Source organism: Balaenoptera acutorostrata, chromosome 3 (assembly GCF_949987535.1).
Source record: "Balaenoptera acutorostrata chromosome 3, mBalAcu1.1, whole genome shotgun sequence".
NCBI lineage: Eukaryota > Metazoa > Chordata > Mammalia > Artiodactyla > Balaenopteridae > Balaenoptera > Balaenoptera acutorostrata.
The window spans coordinates 86,619,956-86,641,420 of NC_080066.1; the positions used below are offsets into that span (position 1 = coordinate 86,619,956).

Consider the following 21,465-nt stretch of genomic DNA (forward strand, 5'->3'; position numbering starts at 1 on the left):
TCATAAGCTCTTTATAAAATTTCTTAAATTTCCATTTTAAGAATAATTTATTCAAATACTATTTAGTCTTAAGATTTAATCAGAAATATTAGAAGCAGGCCGTAAAAAATGAAGAAATGAACCACTTCATTTTATAACAAAAAAATGACTAATTTTCTAATCAGAGCCTGCTCCACAAACCAGATGTCATCCACTTCAAATGTGAAATACTACTTAAATATATCTGAGGAAAAAAAATTAAAAGTAAATGCTAAAAAATCTTGTTGGAAAACACACAGGAAAGAATCAGTTAACCTTCCTTTAAGTAAAATCTAATGAAGAGAAAGATGCTACAAGTTTTTTATTGTAACACCTTTTTTTTAAAAATAAATTTATTTATTTATTTTATTTTTGGCTGCGTTGGGTCTTCGTTGCTGCGTGTAGACTTTCTCTAGTTGCGGCGAGCGGGGACTACTCTTCATTGCAGTGCGCGGGCTTCTCATTGTGGTGGCTTCTCTTGTTGGGAGCACAGGCTCTAGGCACGCGGGCTCTAGAGCGCAGGCTCAGCAGTTGTGGTGCACGGGCTTAGTTGCTCCACGGCATGTGGGATCTTCCCGGACCAGGGCTCGAACCCGTGTCCCCTGCACTGGCAGGCAGATTCTTAATCACTGCACCACCAGGAAAGCCCCCTATTGTAACACCTTTTACTTAAACTCTTTTAAATAATTATTGTTAAAACATGCCTGTTATTTATGTGTCAAATTCTAAGGAAATGGAACTCAAGTACTATTTCAAAACCAAAATATTGACATCACATATCTATCATCTATAAGCCAAATTATTTGGGAAAATACTATGAATTAAATTATAATAAAAAACACCTGAAAGTGTTGTTCAACTTCACTGTGCTAATACTGTCTTTCATTAGTACTGCCTGTACTAAATGGACCCAGCTGGGTTTAAAATCCTTCCAATTAGTTATTCTAATATTGCTGTGGCAGTAAGACAATTATAATGAAAATTTTTTATAGCAAAAAAGGTACCAAAACATATAGATATTTCTCAATATTTTTCTTTCTAAAATATTGAAGGCATATATATGCTAGATACATATTTCTATACTATATATTTAATATAATATTTTAAAAAAGAGACAATAAAGTTAAAAGAAAATCAAGAACATACCTGTGGAACATTCTTTATAATAGGCACTGGCTGAATTATGGGTGAAACATCAGATTTAGAAGCAGCAATTGGTTCAACTGGAGTTGATATATTCAGTGGTCCCACTCTCTCATCTTGATTGTTTATCACTTCTATGTTTTCATTGACTTCTGTAGGAGGTGTGATCTGGGCAGTAGGTTTAGAAGGAACTGATTCTTCCAGTGACGGGTAAGTAAAATCCACTAAAATCCCCAAAAGAATAAAAATATTTTTGAAAGAACAGCAAACCCCATAAACAGTACTTCATATCTCATGCATGTTATATGTGATAGTTAAATGTAAACTAAGAGGTGACAGCCACAACAGCCTTAAAGAATTAATAAACATTAACTTCCAGGATGGGGACATCTTGTATTTTTATGCCTAAAAGCAAACTACTATCTGACAGGACAAATGCACACACAACCAAGAACATTACCCTGAGAACATAAATAAAGTTTATTTTACCAAAGCAATTTTAAACAAAAATTTTCACATACATACATGAGACAGACACCTCTTCATTCTTGCCTCGTGGGGGTGGAGTGACTTTAGCATTTGTTGTATACTGTGGATAACAAAGGAGCCAATTTTCATAGCCTCCTTCTAAAACCAAAGGCTCATTGTGCAGGACAGTTTTACTTTCCCACTATAAAATAAGGAAATGGTATGTTTAACATGGAGGCAGCCTCTTGACAGCTAAAAACACAACAAAACTGAATATTAAAATTGCTCTTAAAAGATTCATCTTCTAAATGATTAAAACAAAGAGAGAGCTGAATTCAAAATTCAGCATTAAGTGAAACAAACAGATAGATCAGGTTTTTAAAACCACACGAGTAATCCATGATCTTAGAAGAAAAATAGGAAAACAACTTAATAACACAATAAAAATCTTCTATAACCTCATCACCCAGAGGTACCACTTTAACATTTTAGAGTTTATTTTTACAGTTTTCTACATAGACATACTTCTTTTTAAATTTTATTTTTATAAAACAATGAAACTTAGGCTGCTTTTCTCTTACATGAACATCTGTTATTAATAAAGAACTATCTCATCATCTGTAATGAACAGATAATATTGTATTTTAAACAGACATACACACACACGCCAAAACTGAATCAATCATTTGAACAATTATTATTTTTCCTATTTAATTATAAACAATGCTGAGATAAAAACTAAAGATCCTCATACATGTACATACCCAATCAACTCTACTAGGGAAAATCCCCACAAGTGGAGCTGCTAAGCCAAGGGTCATGAACATTTTAAGGCTTTTAATGTATATTGCTAATCTTTGAAATGATCTTTTAAAAATATGTGTATTCTGTAAAATAATTTCCTAGGAGAACTGTTGGCTTAAAAGTTTGGTAGATGCCACCAAACTGCCCTTCAAAAAGACAATACCAATTTACACATTTACCAACAGTGTATGAGAATGCCTGTTATCAGTCTTTATAATTTTTATCAAACTGGTGGACATAAAGTGCGTTGTTTTATTTTATTTTATTAATTAATTTATTTATTTTGGCTGTGTTGGATCTTCGTTGCTGTGTGTGGGCTTTCTCTGGTTGCAGCGAGCGGGGGCTACTCTTCGTTGCGGTGCGCGGGCTTCTCATTGCGGTGGCTTCTCTTGTTGTGGAGCACGGGCTCTAGGTGCGTGGGATTCAGTAGTTGTGGCACGTGGGCTCAGCAGTTGTGGCTTGTGGGCTCTAGAGCACAGGCTCGGTAGTTGTGGCGTATGGGCTTAGTTGCTCTGCGGCATGTGCCATCTTCCTGGGCCAGGGCTTGAACCTGTGTCCCCTATATTGGCAGGCCGATTCTTAACCACTGCACCTCCAGGGAAGCCCAGGTTGTTTTAGTTAGTATTTATTTGTGAAGCTGAACATATTTTAATATGTTTATTAACCCTTTATAGTCTATGGCTTAACTAATCTCATCTTTTGCCCATTTTTCTATAGAATTTGCTATTTTCTTGGTAAACAGTGAATGTACTCTGAATATTAAGGAAAATAGGTCTTTGTCATATTTGTTACAAATATTTTCCCTTAATTGACTTTTTACTTTATTTGTGGTGTTTTTAACACCGTCAAAAATATTAGCCTCTTGGTTCAGGATCAAGGTAATAAAAACACTTATCAATGCTTTTTCCTAGTAGTTCATTGTTTGAATCAACATATTTATATCTTTTACCCATTTGGAATCTAGTGTGGTCTAAGAAATAAGGTAGGGATCCCCTTTCTTTTACTTGCTGGCTAGCCAGCTGTCCTCAAACCAGTTATTTCAATCCATCTTTTCCTCACTGATCTGTTATATCATCTTTATCATACACTAAACTTTCAGGTAACTTTATGAAGCTGCCACTTTTTTAGGTCAAATCCTCTACACACGAACCTTCAAGTTGCGAACTTTCAAAGATGCGAACGTGCGTTCCATCAAAGTCAGGCGTGAGTGAAATTGCATCTTGCCCTCTGTCTCCTATTGCTGACGATTCTTCAGCTCTCCCATCTCCCACCTCCTCTCCCTCCTCCAGTCAGTAACTCTTCTTGCCTGATCACTCGATGCCAGCCCCTGTATGCCAGCTGTTGTACTATACTACTGTACTTTTCAAGGTACTGTACTGTAAGATTAAAAATGTTTTATTTTTTTGTGTTTGTTTTGTATGTAATACTTGCGTGAAAAGTATTATAAACCTAATAAAATACAGTACTATATAGCCAATTGTATTAGTTGGTACCTAGGCTAACTTTGCTGGACTTATGAACAAATTGGACTTACGAACACACTCTTGGAATGGAACTCGTTCGTATGTAGGGGACTTAACTGTAGTTGAATATTGGCAATCTCATGTGTTGGCCTATATCTGGGTATATTTCTAGATTCCTTACTTTGAAGCATGATTTGTTTCAAGGCTTTTAAGATTACTCTCCTGGAGGGCAATGTTCCATCAATTGACCCTCTTACCAGCAGACTGAGTTTTATACTTACCCATGCTCACCAGCATTCAGTGCTATTACTGTTTAATAATTTAACAAATTAAACCGAGTATTATTTTTTATCTTTAATTTCATCATGAAAGTGGCATTTACTGTTTCAATTTGCATTTCTCTGATTACTAGTCAAGTTGACATTTTTATGTTTTTGTCACTTGCATATCTTCTTGTGTTCACGTCTATCTGTGTCCACTGCTTATTTCAACATTTTATCTTAAGTAATTTTCTTATTTATTTGCAAAAGCTCTTCAGATTTTAGGTGTTCTAAATCACTGCCATATTTGTTGCAAATTTTTTTTTTGTCTTCTGCCTTCAAATCTGGTATTTTTTTGCACACCTAAGTTTTTATTTTATTAAGTCAAATCTATCAATTTCTTCTTCCTTAGTGACTTTTTCCTTTGCCTTTATGTTTCATAACAAAAAATTACACTTTTTTCCAGACAATTTATGTTTTGGAAAATTCTAATATCCTACTTTATAAAGATCAGTTTATTGTTATTGGGTGAGTCAAAACTGGTCTTTTAAATCTGAATTTTTTAAAAGTCTACAACCAAAGCATGTCGGATCTTCATGTCCTTAAGATAATCAACTAGTTGACATATCTTTCTAACAACCAGAGAAGGCTTGCAATTACAGTAAACTAACAAGGAAACTTGCTAACCTTGAAAAGTGCATCTTTCAGACTCCGCAGAGTTGTTCCAAGTTGTAAATCTTTTGCAGTACTAAACCAGTCAAGAAGTACCACATAATCCACATTCCCTCTCTTCTTCCATGTGTCTTTAGAATCATCTGGGAGGTTTGCTTCAATCCAACTAGCAGTGACTCTGAAATGTATTAACATTTGTATTGGGGCAAAAGTAGATGAGAGGTCCTAACATACTAATATAAGACACTGAGTTTTGTTCTTCAGTCTTTATCATACCGTAGCAAACTTTTTTTTTTTGGGCCATGTTGCGGGGCTTGTGGGATTTTAGTTCCCTCCAGGGATCGAACCAGGGCCCTCATCAGTGACAGCTTGAAGTCCTAACCACTGGACTGCCAGGAAATTTCCCCATACCATAGCAAACTTTAAGACAGCTTCCTTTCTAAGGTCAGACTGTATGTTAAGACAGTATATAGCCTAAAGTGTTTAACACCTTTACCACTGCATAATATTGGGATGTATTTTAGTAATTATTAGAGACTGAAAGAAATAGACTCAGTTGACCCTTTATGTAAAAAAAAAAAGGGCCAAAAATGAAAACACAGGAAGTCATCTGAGTATGTCTCAGCCAAATATAAATAATTGGTGGGGGGGGGAGCACCTGGGTAACACTTTATATTTCAGTTCTCTTATACCTATAGAGATAATTAATAGTTAACCAAATACCAAAATGCTTATTTAACAAACACATAAAGCTTATTTAACAAACACAAACCAAATACCAAAATGCTTATTTAACAAACACATACAGCTTATTTAACAAACACATACAGCATTTACTATGTGCCAGGTGCTATTCTAAATGTTTTATTCTCATTGACTCTCACTAGATCCTCACTATACTCCTATAAAACAGGCATTATTATCCTCATTTTATAGATGGGGAAACAGGCCCAAAGAGGTTAAGTAACCTACCCAAGGTTACAGTTGCCAAGTGGAGCCAGAATTCAAATTCAGGCAATCTGGCTCACGTCTATGCTCTTAGCTGTTTTGCTGTGCTGCCTTCTACATCATCACCTGTGCACAATACCAACTCTACACTAAAGCATGCTGTTCACGTCCTCCTTCACTCACACAAAAGCTTAAGTTCTTACCTAAAGGCCTTCCCATGGCCTGATGCGTGGCCCCTCTCTCCAATCCTATTACTTCAACTTCCTCATCACTAGTTACTTACTCCCCTTTTCTCCACTCCACCCTTGGCTCCCTTGTAATTACTGGTTTATGCAGGTATGCGCCTGCCTAATTACCTCTGCTCCTACTGTCCCCTCTTTCCGGAACCCTCTTCCCTCAGATAACTGCATCACTCATTTCCCTTATCTCAAGATTAGCTCAGGAATAACTTCTCCATGAAGCCTTCATGGATTAAAATTTTCAATGCTCACCCCAACATACACACGTGACACAACCATCTCCATAGCACTTATCAACAGCAGATACACATTTTAAGATTTATTGTCTGTCTCACCTATCCCACCTCCCTGTTAAAATATAAGCTCCATGAAGCAAAGATTTTTGTCTGTTCAATGATTTAGCCCCAGCACTTAGAACCACAGTAACCCAGCCCGTAATAAGTGCTCAGTAAATATCTGCTGAATGATGGAATGAATAATACAGATTTGCTCCTCCAGGAAAGGAACTCCATATTATTCCTAGCAAAGCACCTAGGTATTTCAGGTATTTAACTGGTGATATTGGCAAGCTGGGCAGAAACTTGTATTTTAAGTAAAACTAAATGGTTTAACTAATTGAAGGGGAAAAAATCCTGTTCCTATATAATAATGTTGGTTACCGTACCTTCTAGGAAATAAAAAAAAAGAAATATAAAATACTGTTTCGTAATAAGTCTCACTTGATATATAGAGATTAGAAGGATGCTTGGTCAACAAAGAATGAGAAAAATTGAAACATGATATTCTTAAGGACAATTTCTGACACTAAGGATATACTTGCCTAAATCACTCTGTCTAAAAACTCAACATTAGTATTCTGCAGAATACTAGTTTGGGAAACAATAATATCAGTCAGTACTCCCCAAACTTCAGTCTTTCATGTAACCCCTTCACAAGCTGCTGCAACTCTGCTCTACCTTGTCTACTGTGTAATGTTTTAATTTAATTATTTAACTGAAAGTGATACTTTACTTAAATTTGTTTTAACAGGAAAATGTATATTCCTATATACATGGAAAATAGCATCATATCCAATAAATAAAGGATAATCCTAAAAGTAAATAAAACAGATCAGTAAATTATGCTATGTTCACATAATAGATCACCATATAGCAATGAGAATAAACGAATTACAACTACACACAATAATATACATGACTCTCATAAACATAAGGTTGAGTACAAGAAGCCAGACATAAAAGACTTCAGACTGTATGGTTCCGTTTATATAAACTACAAAAACAAATCTATTCTGTTGGTGGTTCCCTTGGGTGGGTGGGGATAAGGGTAGCCACTGACAGGTGGCATAAGAGAGGCTTCTGCAGTGATGGTAATGTTCTGTTTCTTGGTCCAGATGCTAGGTAAATGGATGCATTCAGTTTCTGAAAACTGACTGGGCTAAATACTGAGGATAAGAGTGATTTTGTGTGTATATTATGCTGTATTAAAATTTTAAAACAGACAGTGAAAAACTAGTAACATAGTATTCACCATCAGCTAGCTGAAGATACTGTTGCCTACAGTGAGCTCTGAGGCCTGCTCTCTGGTAAGAAAGGGATATTATCAAATACTAAAAAGGAATGCTAGCACCAAATTGAAACTTCTTTTAACTAATTCAGAAGGACTGAAACAGAAATTAAAAGGTAATAATTTTCTTGGTATGCAATTCATCTTCAATCTTCAACCTAAACTCATCTTGAGTTTCACATTAGTCAAATTCTCACATTTTGGGAAACAGTTAATAAAAGTCACCAGCTTTCTGTCAGTAAAGATTAGATCATCAAAGATTAATCATAACTTTCTCTTTTCAAATCCGGGAAATATATTCATACCTACTTGATTAGACTATGCACCCTCATCTCATTTTTTTTTCCTTTTAAAATTTTTATTTTATTTAAAAAAAATTTCTTGTCTTTCTTTTTTTAATTTTTTTTCCCTTTCTAATCTCATTTTTAAATAGCATACTTACAAAGCACTTTATTCTTCAGGTCGAACATTCATAAGCCTCGGCAATATGCTAAAAACTATGCAAATTTTATTACCTAACTTTAAAAATATATCTTTTTAAGGTTGCTTAAGTTAGTACTGGAATGGACCATAGATTTTAACTAATCCAGTCCCATAAACTAAGACCTAGAGAGGTTATATAATTTTTATAACACTCATAATAGTTGAAAATAGCCCTGGACTGGAGTTTTAGCCCTATCATTATTATGATAGTTTCTAATATACCATACATTCATGCAAGTAACTTTAAATTATTTTATAGGTTAAAGGCCTTCTTATCAAAAAAGAAAGAAAAAGGTATTTTTTTTAGTAAGTCCTTACTAGTGCCAGGCACTGTGTTATCTGTGTGCATACATAAAATTTGTCATTTAAACTTCTCAAAAATTCTGAGATAGGTACTATCATTATTCCCATTTCACAGATGGAAACATGGGCTTAGAGAGGTTAGGCCACTAGCCAGAAGTAATGTAGCTAATAAGAGACAGAGTTATAATATATAGTCTGATCTTAGAGCCTGTATTTTTTCTTAATCACTTAGCTATCCTGCTTCTTCTTCAAAAAAGTATTTGTGTAATCTTTTACCACAGATAATAGTATGGGGAATTTCAAAATAGAAAGCAATTCAAATAAAAAATAGCAGGAGAAATTAGTCAACAAACACCTGGGGAAAGAGGACACACAAGGGAGTTTCATTTCTCTTCTAATAAGACTCCAAATGCCACAGATAAGAAAAAACAGCCAAACTGGAATGTCCTTTACACTACCCTTCAGAAAGGGTAAGGCGTGCCACTAAGGAGCAAAGAATGAAAAGGTCCACAGGAAAAGAAAAGACTACTTTATCACATTTAGCTTGGATGCTAAGTAGTAATATTTACTACTGTCCACAGTTTACCATTTTATCTAAATATACAGCGACCCACCCTGGACTGATGGCTTCCTCAGGAACACTGAGAGAATCTGAAATATGGGAATCCAGATAATCCTGCATTCTTCGAGCATCCATTATAATCAAGCTGATGTTTTTATCCATCCTCATTGTGTAAAGCTCCTTTGCTGTGATTGCTCCTTGGAATCGAGAGAGACAATATAAGTGACATGAAACACCCAGTTCCGTGTGCTATCATATCACTAAATACAGGACAAGCATAGCTTTTCCTAGAAGTGTCATATACTTGCTAGTCTGTCATATTATTTATTACTTTTTAAACTAATTTTAAATACAATTTATGTTTTTGACATTTATCAAAAAACTAGTTCAATGCTTTGTTTATAAAGACTTAAATACCAAAACTTGCTGGTGATGTTACAGCTACATCTGGTGTGGGCTCTGCTGCTGTATAAAATAAATTAGTGTGTGTGTCTCATGAAAATATTCTATTTTAAAAAATCAAGCCATTTGAGAAATGTCAACCAGAAGAAATACCTGTGGTTCAAAAGTTCTTGGAAGGTTCTAAATTCTTTTTTAAAAGTCTCCATGGGGTCTTAGGGGGGCTATCTGAAAAACTTGTAGGTCTCCTAGAATAATAAGCCAAAAGTTTGTTATCTGTGTTCCACATCTGGGGTTGGTAAACTATGGCCACTTATTTTCACTGGAACACAGCTACACTCATTTGTTTACATATTGTCTATGGCTGCTTCCTTGCAAGGACAACAGGGCCCCCCAAGCCTAAAATGTTTAATATCTAGCACTTTAATATTTAGCCAAAATAAATATTCCCTATGTTGCTATTTTCCTCTTCCAGGTTCTACCACCTGAAGTGAAAGATTAAAAAGCACTAAAAGGAAGCTTAAATATGGAAAGAACTATTTCAGCAGTAAGCTGTACGAAGAACACAGTCACACCATCTCCTAAGCTAAAATACCCAGTTGCTAATAACCATCTTACTTCCCTTTCTAACCATCAAGATCATTCTGATAACAAAACAATCTAAAGTGGAGAACAAACCACCAAGACATGCAACACCTAAGCAGGGTGAGATACAAAGGAACATATGGATAAAAACTAATCTTAGAATGAATTGATAACAGCTTTTAGGAAGGTACCTTACTACACTCAGTTTTATTTTTTAAATTGTTGTATGGAAACATTTTAAATAGATAATTAATTTTAGTGTTACATACAATTAATGTTTAAATTAAACCTTTTCTGAGAGAGGAAAACTTAGGCAATTGACTAATAAGTCTTGTTGTTTAGGTCACATACTTGTTACTGGAGCATCAACACCACCTACGGATAACATCCAAATTACTGGTTTAGATTTTTTTTGAGGGGAGTGAAAAAGCCTTTAAATATTTAAGTTTTCCACTTAAAGTCATAAGTACTAACAGCTACTTACATGAAGTTTACTGTGTTCTAAGAATGTCACATACATTAACTCAGTCAATCCTCACAATAACACTATGAAATAGGTGCGATTATTAGTCCCACCTTACAGATGGGGAAACTAAAGTAGAAAGGGGAAGTAATAAGCTCAAGATGACATGCAAACTCAGAGGAGCCTGTATTCAAACCTAGGAAGTCTGACTTCTGAGACTCCATGCTCTTAACCACTATGCTAAACTATATCTTGAAAAAAATCAATGACAAGTACCAACTGTGGTTTTGTTTTCAAATGCATATTACCATAAATATTCCCCATGACATGTAAATACAGAATATAATACACTTTCAATATTATTGTACGGGTTAGGAAAAATGATAAAGCTCATATATAGACTAAACGCAATGCTAAGAATCTCATTGTCTAAAATCTGAAGCTTATTCTGATTAAAAGATCTCAATAATAGCCTAAAAGAACTCCCTCTTTCTGTGCACACTTACCTTTCTCTGTAGTCTCATTTTTCTCACTCTTTTCACCATTTGTCTATTTCATAGGAAAAAAAAGTTTCAACTTTAATAGAAACACACATTTTTATAGAAAGAAAAAGTTCAACTTTAATACTTCTTTGAAACTGAAAGTCTTCTAGGAAATGAAATGTGCAGAGTACTGGCATTTTATAAAAATACAGATGAACAGTAATGGCATTAACAGATTACTCTGATAACAACTAAAATAACTAGTAGCATATCACAATCATATGTCATTTCCTCAAAATTTTCTCCAGTTAAAGGCCAAATATGATTTCAAAGCACAGATTATTAGAGAAATTTAGCATTTAACTTAACGAGAGAGCACTTCTTACAATGAAATAAAAATTCTGGTCAATCCCTTCAGTGTCCTCCATTACAGAATTAAAGGAAAATAAAGTGATACAAAGTTTTATACATTTGCATTTCCTAACCAAGATAACATGAGATAATTCTCTAAGGTACTAACTCATTTCACAGATGGGAAAACTAAGGACCCACTAGAACCTACTGATCAATTTCTGCATCACTAAAAGTAAAAAAGAAATGTATATTGTGTGCCTCCTAATATGATACAGTACACAGGTGTACTTCATAGGTGATAACCTATGAAGCATTCTGGCCAAAAAAACAAAAACTGAACCTCAATCTAATTAAGCTTTTAGGTTGAACTTCCAGCCTACAGGAAATATAGGAGACAGAAGAACAAGTTAAGTGACACAAGGAGGAAGTAATCAGACAAACCTACAATGTGGCTGATTTTACAGAACTGATCCAGTATTAAAAAGCCAAATGCAGGAAATGAAAAATGAGAAGGAAACTCAATCAGAGAATTCTATAGGGACTTAAGAGACATTGCAACCAAAAGACAATGAGTGGACCCTGTTTGGATCCTGATTCAAACATACTGACTCTGAAAAATCATTATGAGACAAGTGGGTAAAAAATCTGAATAGATTGGGCTTTATTATATCAGGGAATTATTGTTAATTTTGTGAGGTGGGAAAATAGCACTGCGGTTATTAATAAGATGTTCCTTTCGGACTTCCCTGGTGGCACAGTGGTTAAGAATCTGCCTGCCAATGCAGGGGACACGGGTTCGAGCCCGGGTCCGGGAAGATCCCACATGCCGCGGAGCAACTAAGCCCGTGCACCACAACTGCTGAGCCTGAGCTCTAGAGCCCGCAAGCCACAACTACTGAGCCTGCGTGCCACAACTACTGAAGCCCGTGCACGTACAGCCCATGCTCCACAACAAGAGAAGCCACCGCAATGAGAAGCACGCACACCACAACGAAGAGTAGCCCCTGCTCGCTGCAACTAGAGAAAGCCCACACGCAGCAACAAAGACCCAATGCAGCCAAAAATAAAATTAAAAAAAAAAAGGTTAAAAAAAATGTTCCTTTCTTTGAGATGCATACTGAAATATTTAGGGGTAAAATGATATGTTGTCTGGACTTTGATTGAAGAGGTGAGAGGTGCAGATAAAAAACATGGCAAATGTTAGTTGATTATTGAAGCTGGGTAACAGGATTTAACTGTATTCTCTTTTCAACATAAAAAGGCTAAACAAAAGTAAAGGTAACGAAAGGTAGTTGGCCCTGCTGTTGGAAAAGCAAAATGAAGAATTTGAAAAGTCCCTTTCATATAGTTCTTTGGAATCTTAGTATTTTTTTATATCAGTCATTTGACCTATAAATGAACATGTCTCTAAGACAGTACTATTTATCTTACATTACGGAGTTCCTAAAATCAAAAGACCGATTTCTTCACTTCTTTTTACATAGTGCCTAGCCCAATGTCACAAGCAATTCAACTACTACTTCTTAATGAAATCAGTGATAACCCACATACAAATGATAGTTGAAAGCTACAAAATGCTTAAGAAAAATTAAATTAGAAATCTTTCCATGAATTTCAACAGTGCAGAAGAAATTATATTTTAGAAAGAATAGTTTCTGAGGAGGTAAAGGGAGGGAGATACAGTGACAGCTAGCAGGTACAGGTTGAGTCACTAACAGTTTCTGGCAAACAAATGATGTAGCTGAAAAGACTACTAGTAGTCGCTGAACAAACGGAACAAGAGGGAGAGAAAGAGGAAGGGGAAACTGAGGCAGAGAAAGGAGGAAAAAGCAAAGGGGAGAGAATGAGACGCCAGAAATAGAAAAAAAGTTTCACACCAAATAAATAGTGTACCAAATCTTTCCCAAATGTATATTACATTTATTAGAAAGGAGAGACCTTAAAGATCATCTATTTCAAGATCTTAATTGGCCAAACTGAGTCCCAAAACAGTTAAGCAAGACTTGATATGGGACCAGAACTCAGATATACTGCATCACAGCCCAAATGCTCTTTCCACTGCTCCAGTCAAGTCTATAGTGACTGCTAAAAACTAACAAATACACACAACATATTTCTTTAGAAGTTTCAAGAAAAACCTGGAATCAACTAAAGCTAGAATAACTAATTCAATTTCTAATAAAAACACATTAAATTTTATCCTTTTTGCCCAAAAGAACGATATAGTGGTATCTCAACTCTTCTTAAGCAAATCATCTGACAAAAAGAACCAGTCTTTTTACCTAGCAGAATAAATCTGAAATACCTTGTGGGTTTTGTCTTTGGCATCCAGTACATTTTCCAAAGAACTTTTAGCTGACGTGCCACCATCCTCTCTTCCTGTTTCCTGCCTTTTCTGTTTCTGCAGCTGCTCTTTCTCCTGTCTGTCCTTTTCTTCAAGTTTTTTCCGAACTTCAGCTTCTTCGTATCTAGTTGAAAAAAGAAGTCAGGATGTCTTTTATTGGCATGATGGTGGAAAGTAAAGGATTTCCAGTTCCATAAAGTTAATATCCTGCCATGAGGTATTTTATGGCTGCATTCTTTCTCCCTCCAGTTGAAATTCAACTCTGCCAGTGTTCCATTACAAATCACAACTCACAAATTTGTCCTCTGTAGATTTATTTCAAATTGCTCAAAAATCTTGAAAAGAAACTCTATGCTCTCAAGTTGAAGTTGTTCAATATTCTTTTTGCTCTTTCCCTCCCCCTAATTTCAACCCTTTAAAGATTCAAATATGCTGCCATTTCCTTTTCAAAGGATTTACAATCCTAAAATCAACTATAAAGCCCGATTTACTTATAAAATAGCTCAAAATACAAAAAAGTACAGACAATAAATAAGTGAAAGAACCTAAAGCCCCAAAGATAGAGGAGTAAAGAACATGATTATTGCTAGCAGTAGTATAATTAGGGAAAAACTAGGCAATCTAAGAGAGAACAGTTAATAGTGGGTAACCCAAAGATTAGGAGAAATTCTATTCTACTTAGTTGATTAACTGGCTAAGGAGAAAGAGAATAGTAATTCTAAATGACTTCATCCACCTTAACATATTCCAGCCCCAAGATTAGTAATTGTGGAAAGGACCAAGGAACACACTAGTTGAAAAAGATAATTTCTAAGTAAAGGCTATGATACATGCAGGTATCTCTGCTTTTCAGACATTTTCTTCATGCCACTTCGCTTTTACAAAAGACCTACATTAGTACTTGTTTTTACTAACCGAAAGAAATCTGAAGAGGATATTCACGTATGGAAAAAAGGTGAAAAATGAAAATAGCGTTTAGCAGTTGTTTTGCAGCCACCTGTTAGAGAAGTAGCCACACCCTGATCCGAGAGTGGCACCGCCAAGCTCCTTCCCCAGGAATTACACAAGCATCTCAGCATCAAGCTGCCATAGCTTTGAACTGTGTCTGTGAGCATCTGTGCTTTATCTCGATTTATTTTGTGCATCTTGTAGCAAGACGTGTCCTGAGGTAGTTGCTTCTTTGCCTTACGCCATTTTGGCTTAGGTAAAGTTTCATAGGAACACTTTACTTTCAGATAGCAGGGGAAAACCTGTGTAACTACAGCAGTTAACTGATCCAAGTTTAAAAAAAATAGTGGAGTAAAAATAGTTCCCTTTTAATTTTGTTATTTAAAGAGTGACTAATGACTAAAAATTGAAACATACTGTTTTTAATTTCTAATTATTTTATAAGCCTGGTAAGTCAGTCATGGCAAATACTAGAGTTAGATTTTTTTTTTTAAATACGTAACTTCTGCAACCAGGCAAGTCAAAACTAACATTAAATACTTCATTCCCACAAGTCCAGTGTCCAGTAGCACATTATGACATGAAGCATATGAGAATATTATGTTTTTCTGAAGAATCCTGTCAGAAACTTAGAAAAAACTGGACCTGAGCTATAATCTAATAGACCAATGCTTATCTTACCAATGTATCAGTCTAAACATTTAAAAATTTTCAGTAAAGAACATTAATGGTAACACATGAATATAAGACTTCTTAGGAATTGGGATTTATACGCATGGTCATATATAAATGGACAAATTCTAAATATAATTTTAATCTTCTAAATTTACATTCTTTTAAAGATTTCACAATAGTGTCTGTACCTGAGTTTAAGGCTTTCGGAGAGTCTCTCAGCTTCTTCAATAGCTTTTTTGATGTTTGCAGGTCCAAGTATTGAATGAAAGTAGTCCTAAAATTATAGGAAAACCATCTTATACTGTTAGTACTAGCCACTGTACATAGCACTAATGCTAAAAACACAAAATTATGGTGTTCATATAAACAAAAGTTTAGATAAAAATATTATGACTGAATAAAATATTTCTTAAAACTTTTAACCTACAAAAGTGTACAACTTATTCTCCAATTGTTTCAAAAATATTTTTTCATACTATTAGTATGTTAAAAAAAAAAAAGCCGGTAGGTAATAATTTTACTTATTTGTAAGGCACCTTTATGAAGTGTAAATACTATTCTTATTGTTTTTGAATAAGTGCCAAAAAGCAAACCATATACGTTAGGAGCAAAATATATTTTCCTACTGTAAATATGTTACTTAGTTTTTTCTTTTAGTCTCAGAAGCAGTAAAGGAAATTCTGTATTGATCCACAGCATAGAATTTGTTTTGTTTTGCCTGTTTTAAACTGAGATGTTTCCTTCCACCTGTATTTTATAATACCTACCTACCTCCCAACTGGAGTCAAATCACTTTAGACATAAAACAAGTTTTACACTTGAGGAAACCTGCAGTAACCAAAAATCAAATGGTAGAAAATAAATCAATAGTATGATCTATGTTAAAACACACACGTACACAAAAGGTTTAGCACATAATTTATTAACAAGCATAATGAATTGAAAAAAAATAAATCACTTCCCTAAGGGGTCACTCATTAGATCTTGCAATCAGAGATATTTCCAAATCAAGGCTGGTTTAACATGACAGTAGTGCAGTGAGACTCAGCTAACTGACTAGTGGATCTAACTTGCCGCAACTTATCACTATGACTTTGCAAATAGAGCCTACTAACACAGTTTATCACAAATGATACTGTAATCAGAAGTTATAAAAAGAAAGTCCAGGAGGCCAGAAATACCCATCTCTGGCTCTTTGAGAGGCAGTTACGAAGAGCTGGTAAGATAGATCTGTTGATAACAGTTATCATATGTCTATCTATCTAGCCTAAAAGTAGATCGTGTTTTATTTGATTTTATTCTTCTAGATTAGAGATAAAATATATAAAAGGGCCATTCACTATGTAATTTTTAATAAAAGTATATAGTTTGTTCAATATTATATCAACTAAAAATTACAGTGGCAGCTGTAATTACTTCCATTATTACAATGTCCTGACTTCTGATGCAATACTTTTTTAAGAGAAAACAATATTAGCCATTACTGTAATATTTCTCTGATAAAAACAAAATACAAAGTAAAACAAAAAAACACTATGACTTTTTTTAAAAATTAATTTTTATTGGAGTATGATTGCTTTATATGACTTGTTTTATTAATTTTTTGACATGAACTCATTTAAAAGCCCAGCTTAACACTGCTAAAATGCTGAAAAAATCATGTTTGGGCATGTCTGGTACAAACTCCCAGAAGATACTCCCCTAATATTAATGAGGTTTCTTGTCAATAATTACCTCTCTCTGTGCTCTTAAAGGAACACAGTTGGAGTAAGTATAATTTTTTTCCAATTTTCAATAGTATTGACAATTGGCAGAATAAAAAAAAAAAAAAGTCCAATTCTTTTTTTTTTTTTTTTTTTTTAATAAATTTATTTATTTATTTATTTTTGGCTGTGTTGGGTCTTCGTTTCTGTGCGAGGGCTTTCTCTAGTTGTGGCAAGCGGGGGCCACTCTTCATCGCGGTGCGCGGGCCTCTCACTATCGCGGCCTCTCTTGTTGCGGAGCACAGGCTCCAGACGCGCAGGCTCAGTAGTTGTGGCTCACGGGCCCAGTTGCTCCGCGGCATGTGGGATCTTCCCAGACCAGGGCTCGAACCCGTGTGCCCTGCATTGGCAGGCAGATTCTCAACCACTGCACCACCAGGGAAGCCCTAAAAAGTCCAATTCTTATACAACTAAAAACATTTGCTTCTTAGGTTTACTTAGTAGAACTTTCCTACTCCTGAACACACAAATTCAAGCAATTCTCATGGTTTCCCAAACAAAATGGTTCACTACTAATAATATTTAGCATTAATTATCATGATTGCCATGGATATTTAAAAATATTCTAACTGTATCTATCCAGACTTTGCTATACTAAGATTTTCAATATATTTGCCTTCCCCCCCTTTTCAAATAACCCTGAAAAAATTGTTCATAAACTAATTTTTTTCAATGAGTAAACAATAATGTAATGTGTTTTCTACTAGTGAGCTTGCTAAATTAACAAGTTTTATCTAAATCTTAGTGTAAAACAAGTGAAAAATGTAAGTTTCTGAAGAAGGCTGGTCACATTACATCCTGTCGCTTCCTGATTTAAAGGGTAAAAACCAGAAAATATGTAGTTACTAAATTTAACACTTCACATACTTAAAATGCACTGGAGACGTTGAGCTAAATAAAATAAAACAAAAAACAGTTCTAAGACAGAAGCAGATGTGGTACCCTGGACAGAGCAAATGGAAACAGTCCCTTTACTAATATCAGGAACTGAACATCTACAGCATATGAAGTAACAGCCTGGGTTACTTGAGCCTTTGCAGGGAGCTTCCTAACCTGAAAAACTCCTGCCACTTTCAACTAGATACTCTCTTTGGAAATACAACAGATACTCTGTGGAAATGGAAAAATTTCTTACTGATTAAAATTTACTCCCAACCTTCTCAAGTTAAAAAAAAAAAAAAAAAAAAAAAAGGTAGCTACAAAACCACTCCCAATCTTGCCAAAGAAAAAAGGTAACCAGTAAGTTAGAAAAGTAAAGCAAAAATTAAATAAGTATATAAAAACTTGGCCCTACCACAACAGACAAAAAAGGAAACACCAAAACTTCCAAAGTTCTCCAAATTCGCAAATCTTTCAAAAATATTTATTTCAGTAAATACTTTTACACTTCTTTTTAAACAGTATCTTTTTTTTTTTTTAATTTCTGACAGGGTTCAGATTTATGTTTTAATAAATAAAATATACATTTACAATAGTAATAAGCAGAATAATTGCCACCAGTCATTTATTCATTCATTCACCCATCCAATATTTATAGAATACTTATAGTATGACAGGAACGAATACAAGACTTATCTTCGATTCTTATAGCAACCCACCAAGGAGGTCCTCTTTAGAGATGAATGTACTGGGGGGCTCAGGAAAGATGAAGTAAGAGAGCCCAAAGTAAGAGAGCACATTCCCAACCCAGGTCTACTCTACCCCAGTCTGTGATGTTTTTGTCATGCCACCAGGGTCTTCCGGCACTGGGTTTCTCTTTATTATCTCATAAATAAGCCAAACTTTTAGTTGTGGGTAGTCCTTCATATCCCATAGATCATGTATATAGCAGAGTAGCTTTTACTCAATTTTATGTTGGGCAGAAACAACATGACTCAAAGACTCTCTGAGTAAAACGACCATTACATCATTGTTGTTTTCTGAAACCTTCCAGTGGGGTTAGGAAAAATATCAGTGATGACAGAAAGTACTAAACACATGAACCATATCCTGGCTTTAAGCAGTATCTTTTTAACAGATACTGTAAAAACCATCAAAGAGTGTGCAAGACAAGCCTCTGTCTCTATCTGCAGATAAGTATGTCCAAGAATGTTCCAAGGGCAGGACCAACCCAGCCATTTGTAGACAGGAAGATGAATCTCCAAATGCAAGGAGCTACCTTTCCAAAGCTACATCTAAAACCCCATAAAGATTATCAGCATAATTTTGCTGGTGAGAAGAAACACCAGCAATCATTTGTCACCATTAAATAAAACATTAAAGTTATCCCATAACCAACAACCAAAAGAAATTTTATTAGTCCCACTACTGTGGACAAAAAAAGGTTATTTTGAAGAATAAGAGAACTTTTTTTTTTTCCACTTCTATAAGTCAATTTAAATGAGGCAGGAAGATCCCACATGCCGTGGGGCAACTAAACCCGTGCGCAACAACTACTGAGCCTGCACTCTAGAGCCCGTGAGCCACAACTACTGAGCCCACATGCCACAACTCCTGAGCCTGCACTCTAGAGCATGTGCTCCGCAACAAGAGAAGCCACCACAATGAGAAGCCCGCGCACTGCAATGAAGAGTAGCCCCTGCTCACCGCAACTAGAGAAAGCCCATGCACAGTAACGAAGACCCAACACAGCCAAAAATAAATAAATAAAATAAACAAATTAAAAAAAAAAATTAGGGCTTCCCTGGTGGCGCAGTGGTTGAGAGTCTGCCTGCCAATGCAGGGGACACGGGTTCGCGCCCTGGTCTGGGAGGATCCCATATGCCGCGGAGCAACTGGGCCCGTGAGCCACAGCTGCTGAGCCTGCGCGTCCGGAGCCTGTGCTCCACAACAAGAGAGGCCGCGATAGTGAGAGGCCCGCGCACCGCGATGAAGAGTGGCCCCCACTTGCCGCAACTGGAGAAAGCCCTCGCACAGAAACGAAGACCCAACACAGCCATAAATAAATAAATAAACAAAATATTAAAAAAAAAAAAATTAAATGAGGCAAGACAATTCTGCCAAAAGTGAACTAAATAAAAATCTCAATATTAATTCAAGAATGGCTTGTCTTGGACTTCCCTGGCAGTCTAGTGGTTAAGACTCCATCCACACTTCCAACGCAGTGGGCATGGGTTTGATCCCTGGTCGGGGAACTAAGATCCCACATGCCACATGCCATGGCCAAAAAATGAAAGAATGGCTTGTCTACCAGGTAAGAAATCTATAAGCAGTATTTTGCTACTATTCTCTAGTAGCAAGATCATTCCTAGGTAAAGGTGGAACCACCAACACAATATTCTTCCCATTTCTTTAACCCACTCTCTATTTTCTTCTTTTGTCTGTTTCTGGTGTAATAAAAATGCAACCATCTTCTCTAGCAACGGTTATACTAGTCATCAGTTCTCTTTACCCATTTACACCTCTCCCATCCTCCCTCCCTCCTCACGCTTCAGCAAATTGGAAGAAAGGCACCTGGCTCAAAAGATTAAAAGCAAAAAATAAATAAATAGATAAAAATGATTATCTAAATTAAATAGATTAATCAACATTAATTTTGCAAACTGAGATCTTTAATATGGCTATAATGTCAATTAAATACAAAAAGCTGTCACATAAAAACAAGTGACTAAACCTTGACCCTTGAAAAAGTACAACTATAGTCATATTTTTCTTATTGAATGCACGAGTAAACTGAATCCTTCTATTTGACCTGGCAGTGATTTATTATAACAGAAGACTAATCATGAGTCTGTATGCTGCTATAAACCTGTACTAATCCAAAGCAAATTAAGTACGTGTATATAGTGTGAGTGTATCCATACATATACACATATATTGCAAATAATGAAACAAAATCTTTAGTTTGCTTTTTCTATCTGCAGAAGAGTTTGAACTTGCTGCTACATAATATCTAAATTTCAGTATTAGTTAAAAATTTTAGAGGAGATCAATAGCTCCACTGTGTGAAAATAACTTAGCAAATAAAAACATAGAAATAAAAGGTACCTGCTGTTGCTTGAAATCAGGCCTTTTTTTGATAAGATTATAAACAGTCACATATTTCATATATAGCACATAGGCCCTTTCCTCATCACGATCTAATCTGCTTTCTTCTGCAGTCTTGAAGATCTTCAGGGCACTCTGTACATAACTTAAAATTAGAGAAAAAGTAATTAAAACACTTGACATCTGGGGGAAAAAAGTCATGTATAAAGTCCACAGAGAATCTCAATAAAATACATATCATAATTTAGGTTGCACTACTTCAGAATTATACAAAGTTAGATATAAGTTTGGATGCAACATGAAAATTCCCCTTATACTACAATTAAATACTTATGTTTCATTAATAGTTGTTGGTATGTCACCAAACATGGTATGGTATGTTGGTATGTCAAAATGCATTCTAAATCCAGTTTTAAAAGATTTGCTACAATAGATAATCCTGAGGCAAATGGTCCTCCGGCATCCATATAATAGTCATACTCTATAATTAAAGAACATAGCTGCATACTACTTGTACTGAAGTAGGGGAGCTAAAA

General features: G+C 35.3%; 1 protein-coding gene across 1 annotated transcript in view; it reads right to left on the bottom strand.

The window, feature by feature from the left end:
* Positions 1–21,465, bottom strand: part of USP8 (ubiquitin specific peptidase 8) — a 61,452-nt gene that overhangs the window by 23,718 nt on the left and 16,269 nt on the right. Inside the window, exons 3-10 of the mRNA XM_007170411.3 lie at positions 20,930–21,074; positions 15,368–15,453; positions 13,518–13,680; positions 10,883–10,925; positions 8,982–9,126; positions 4,844–5,006; positions 1,687–1,831; positions 1,165–1,385 (exon numbers count right to left, since the gene is read on the bottom strand). Coding sequence (XP_007170473.2) covers positions 1,165–1,385; positions 1,687–1,831; positions 4,844–5,006; positions 8,982–9,126; positions 10,883–10,925; positions 13,518–13,680; positions 15,368–15,453; positions 20,930–21,074 — 1,111 coding nt within the window. The remainder of the gene's footprint in view (positions 1–1,164; positions 1,386–1,686; positions 1,832–4,843; positions 5,007–8,981; positions 9,127–10,882; positions 10,926–13,517; positions 13,681–15,367; positions 15,454–20,929; positions 21,075–21,465) is intronic.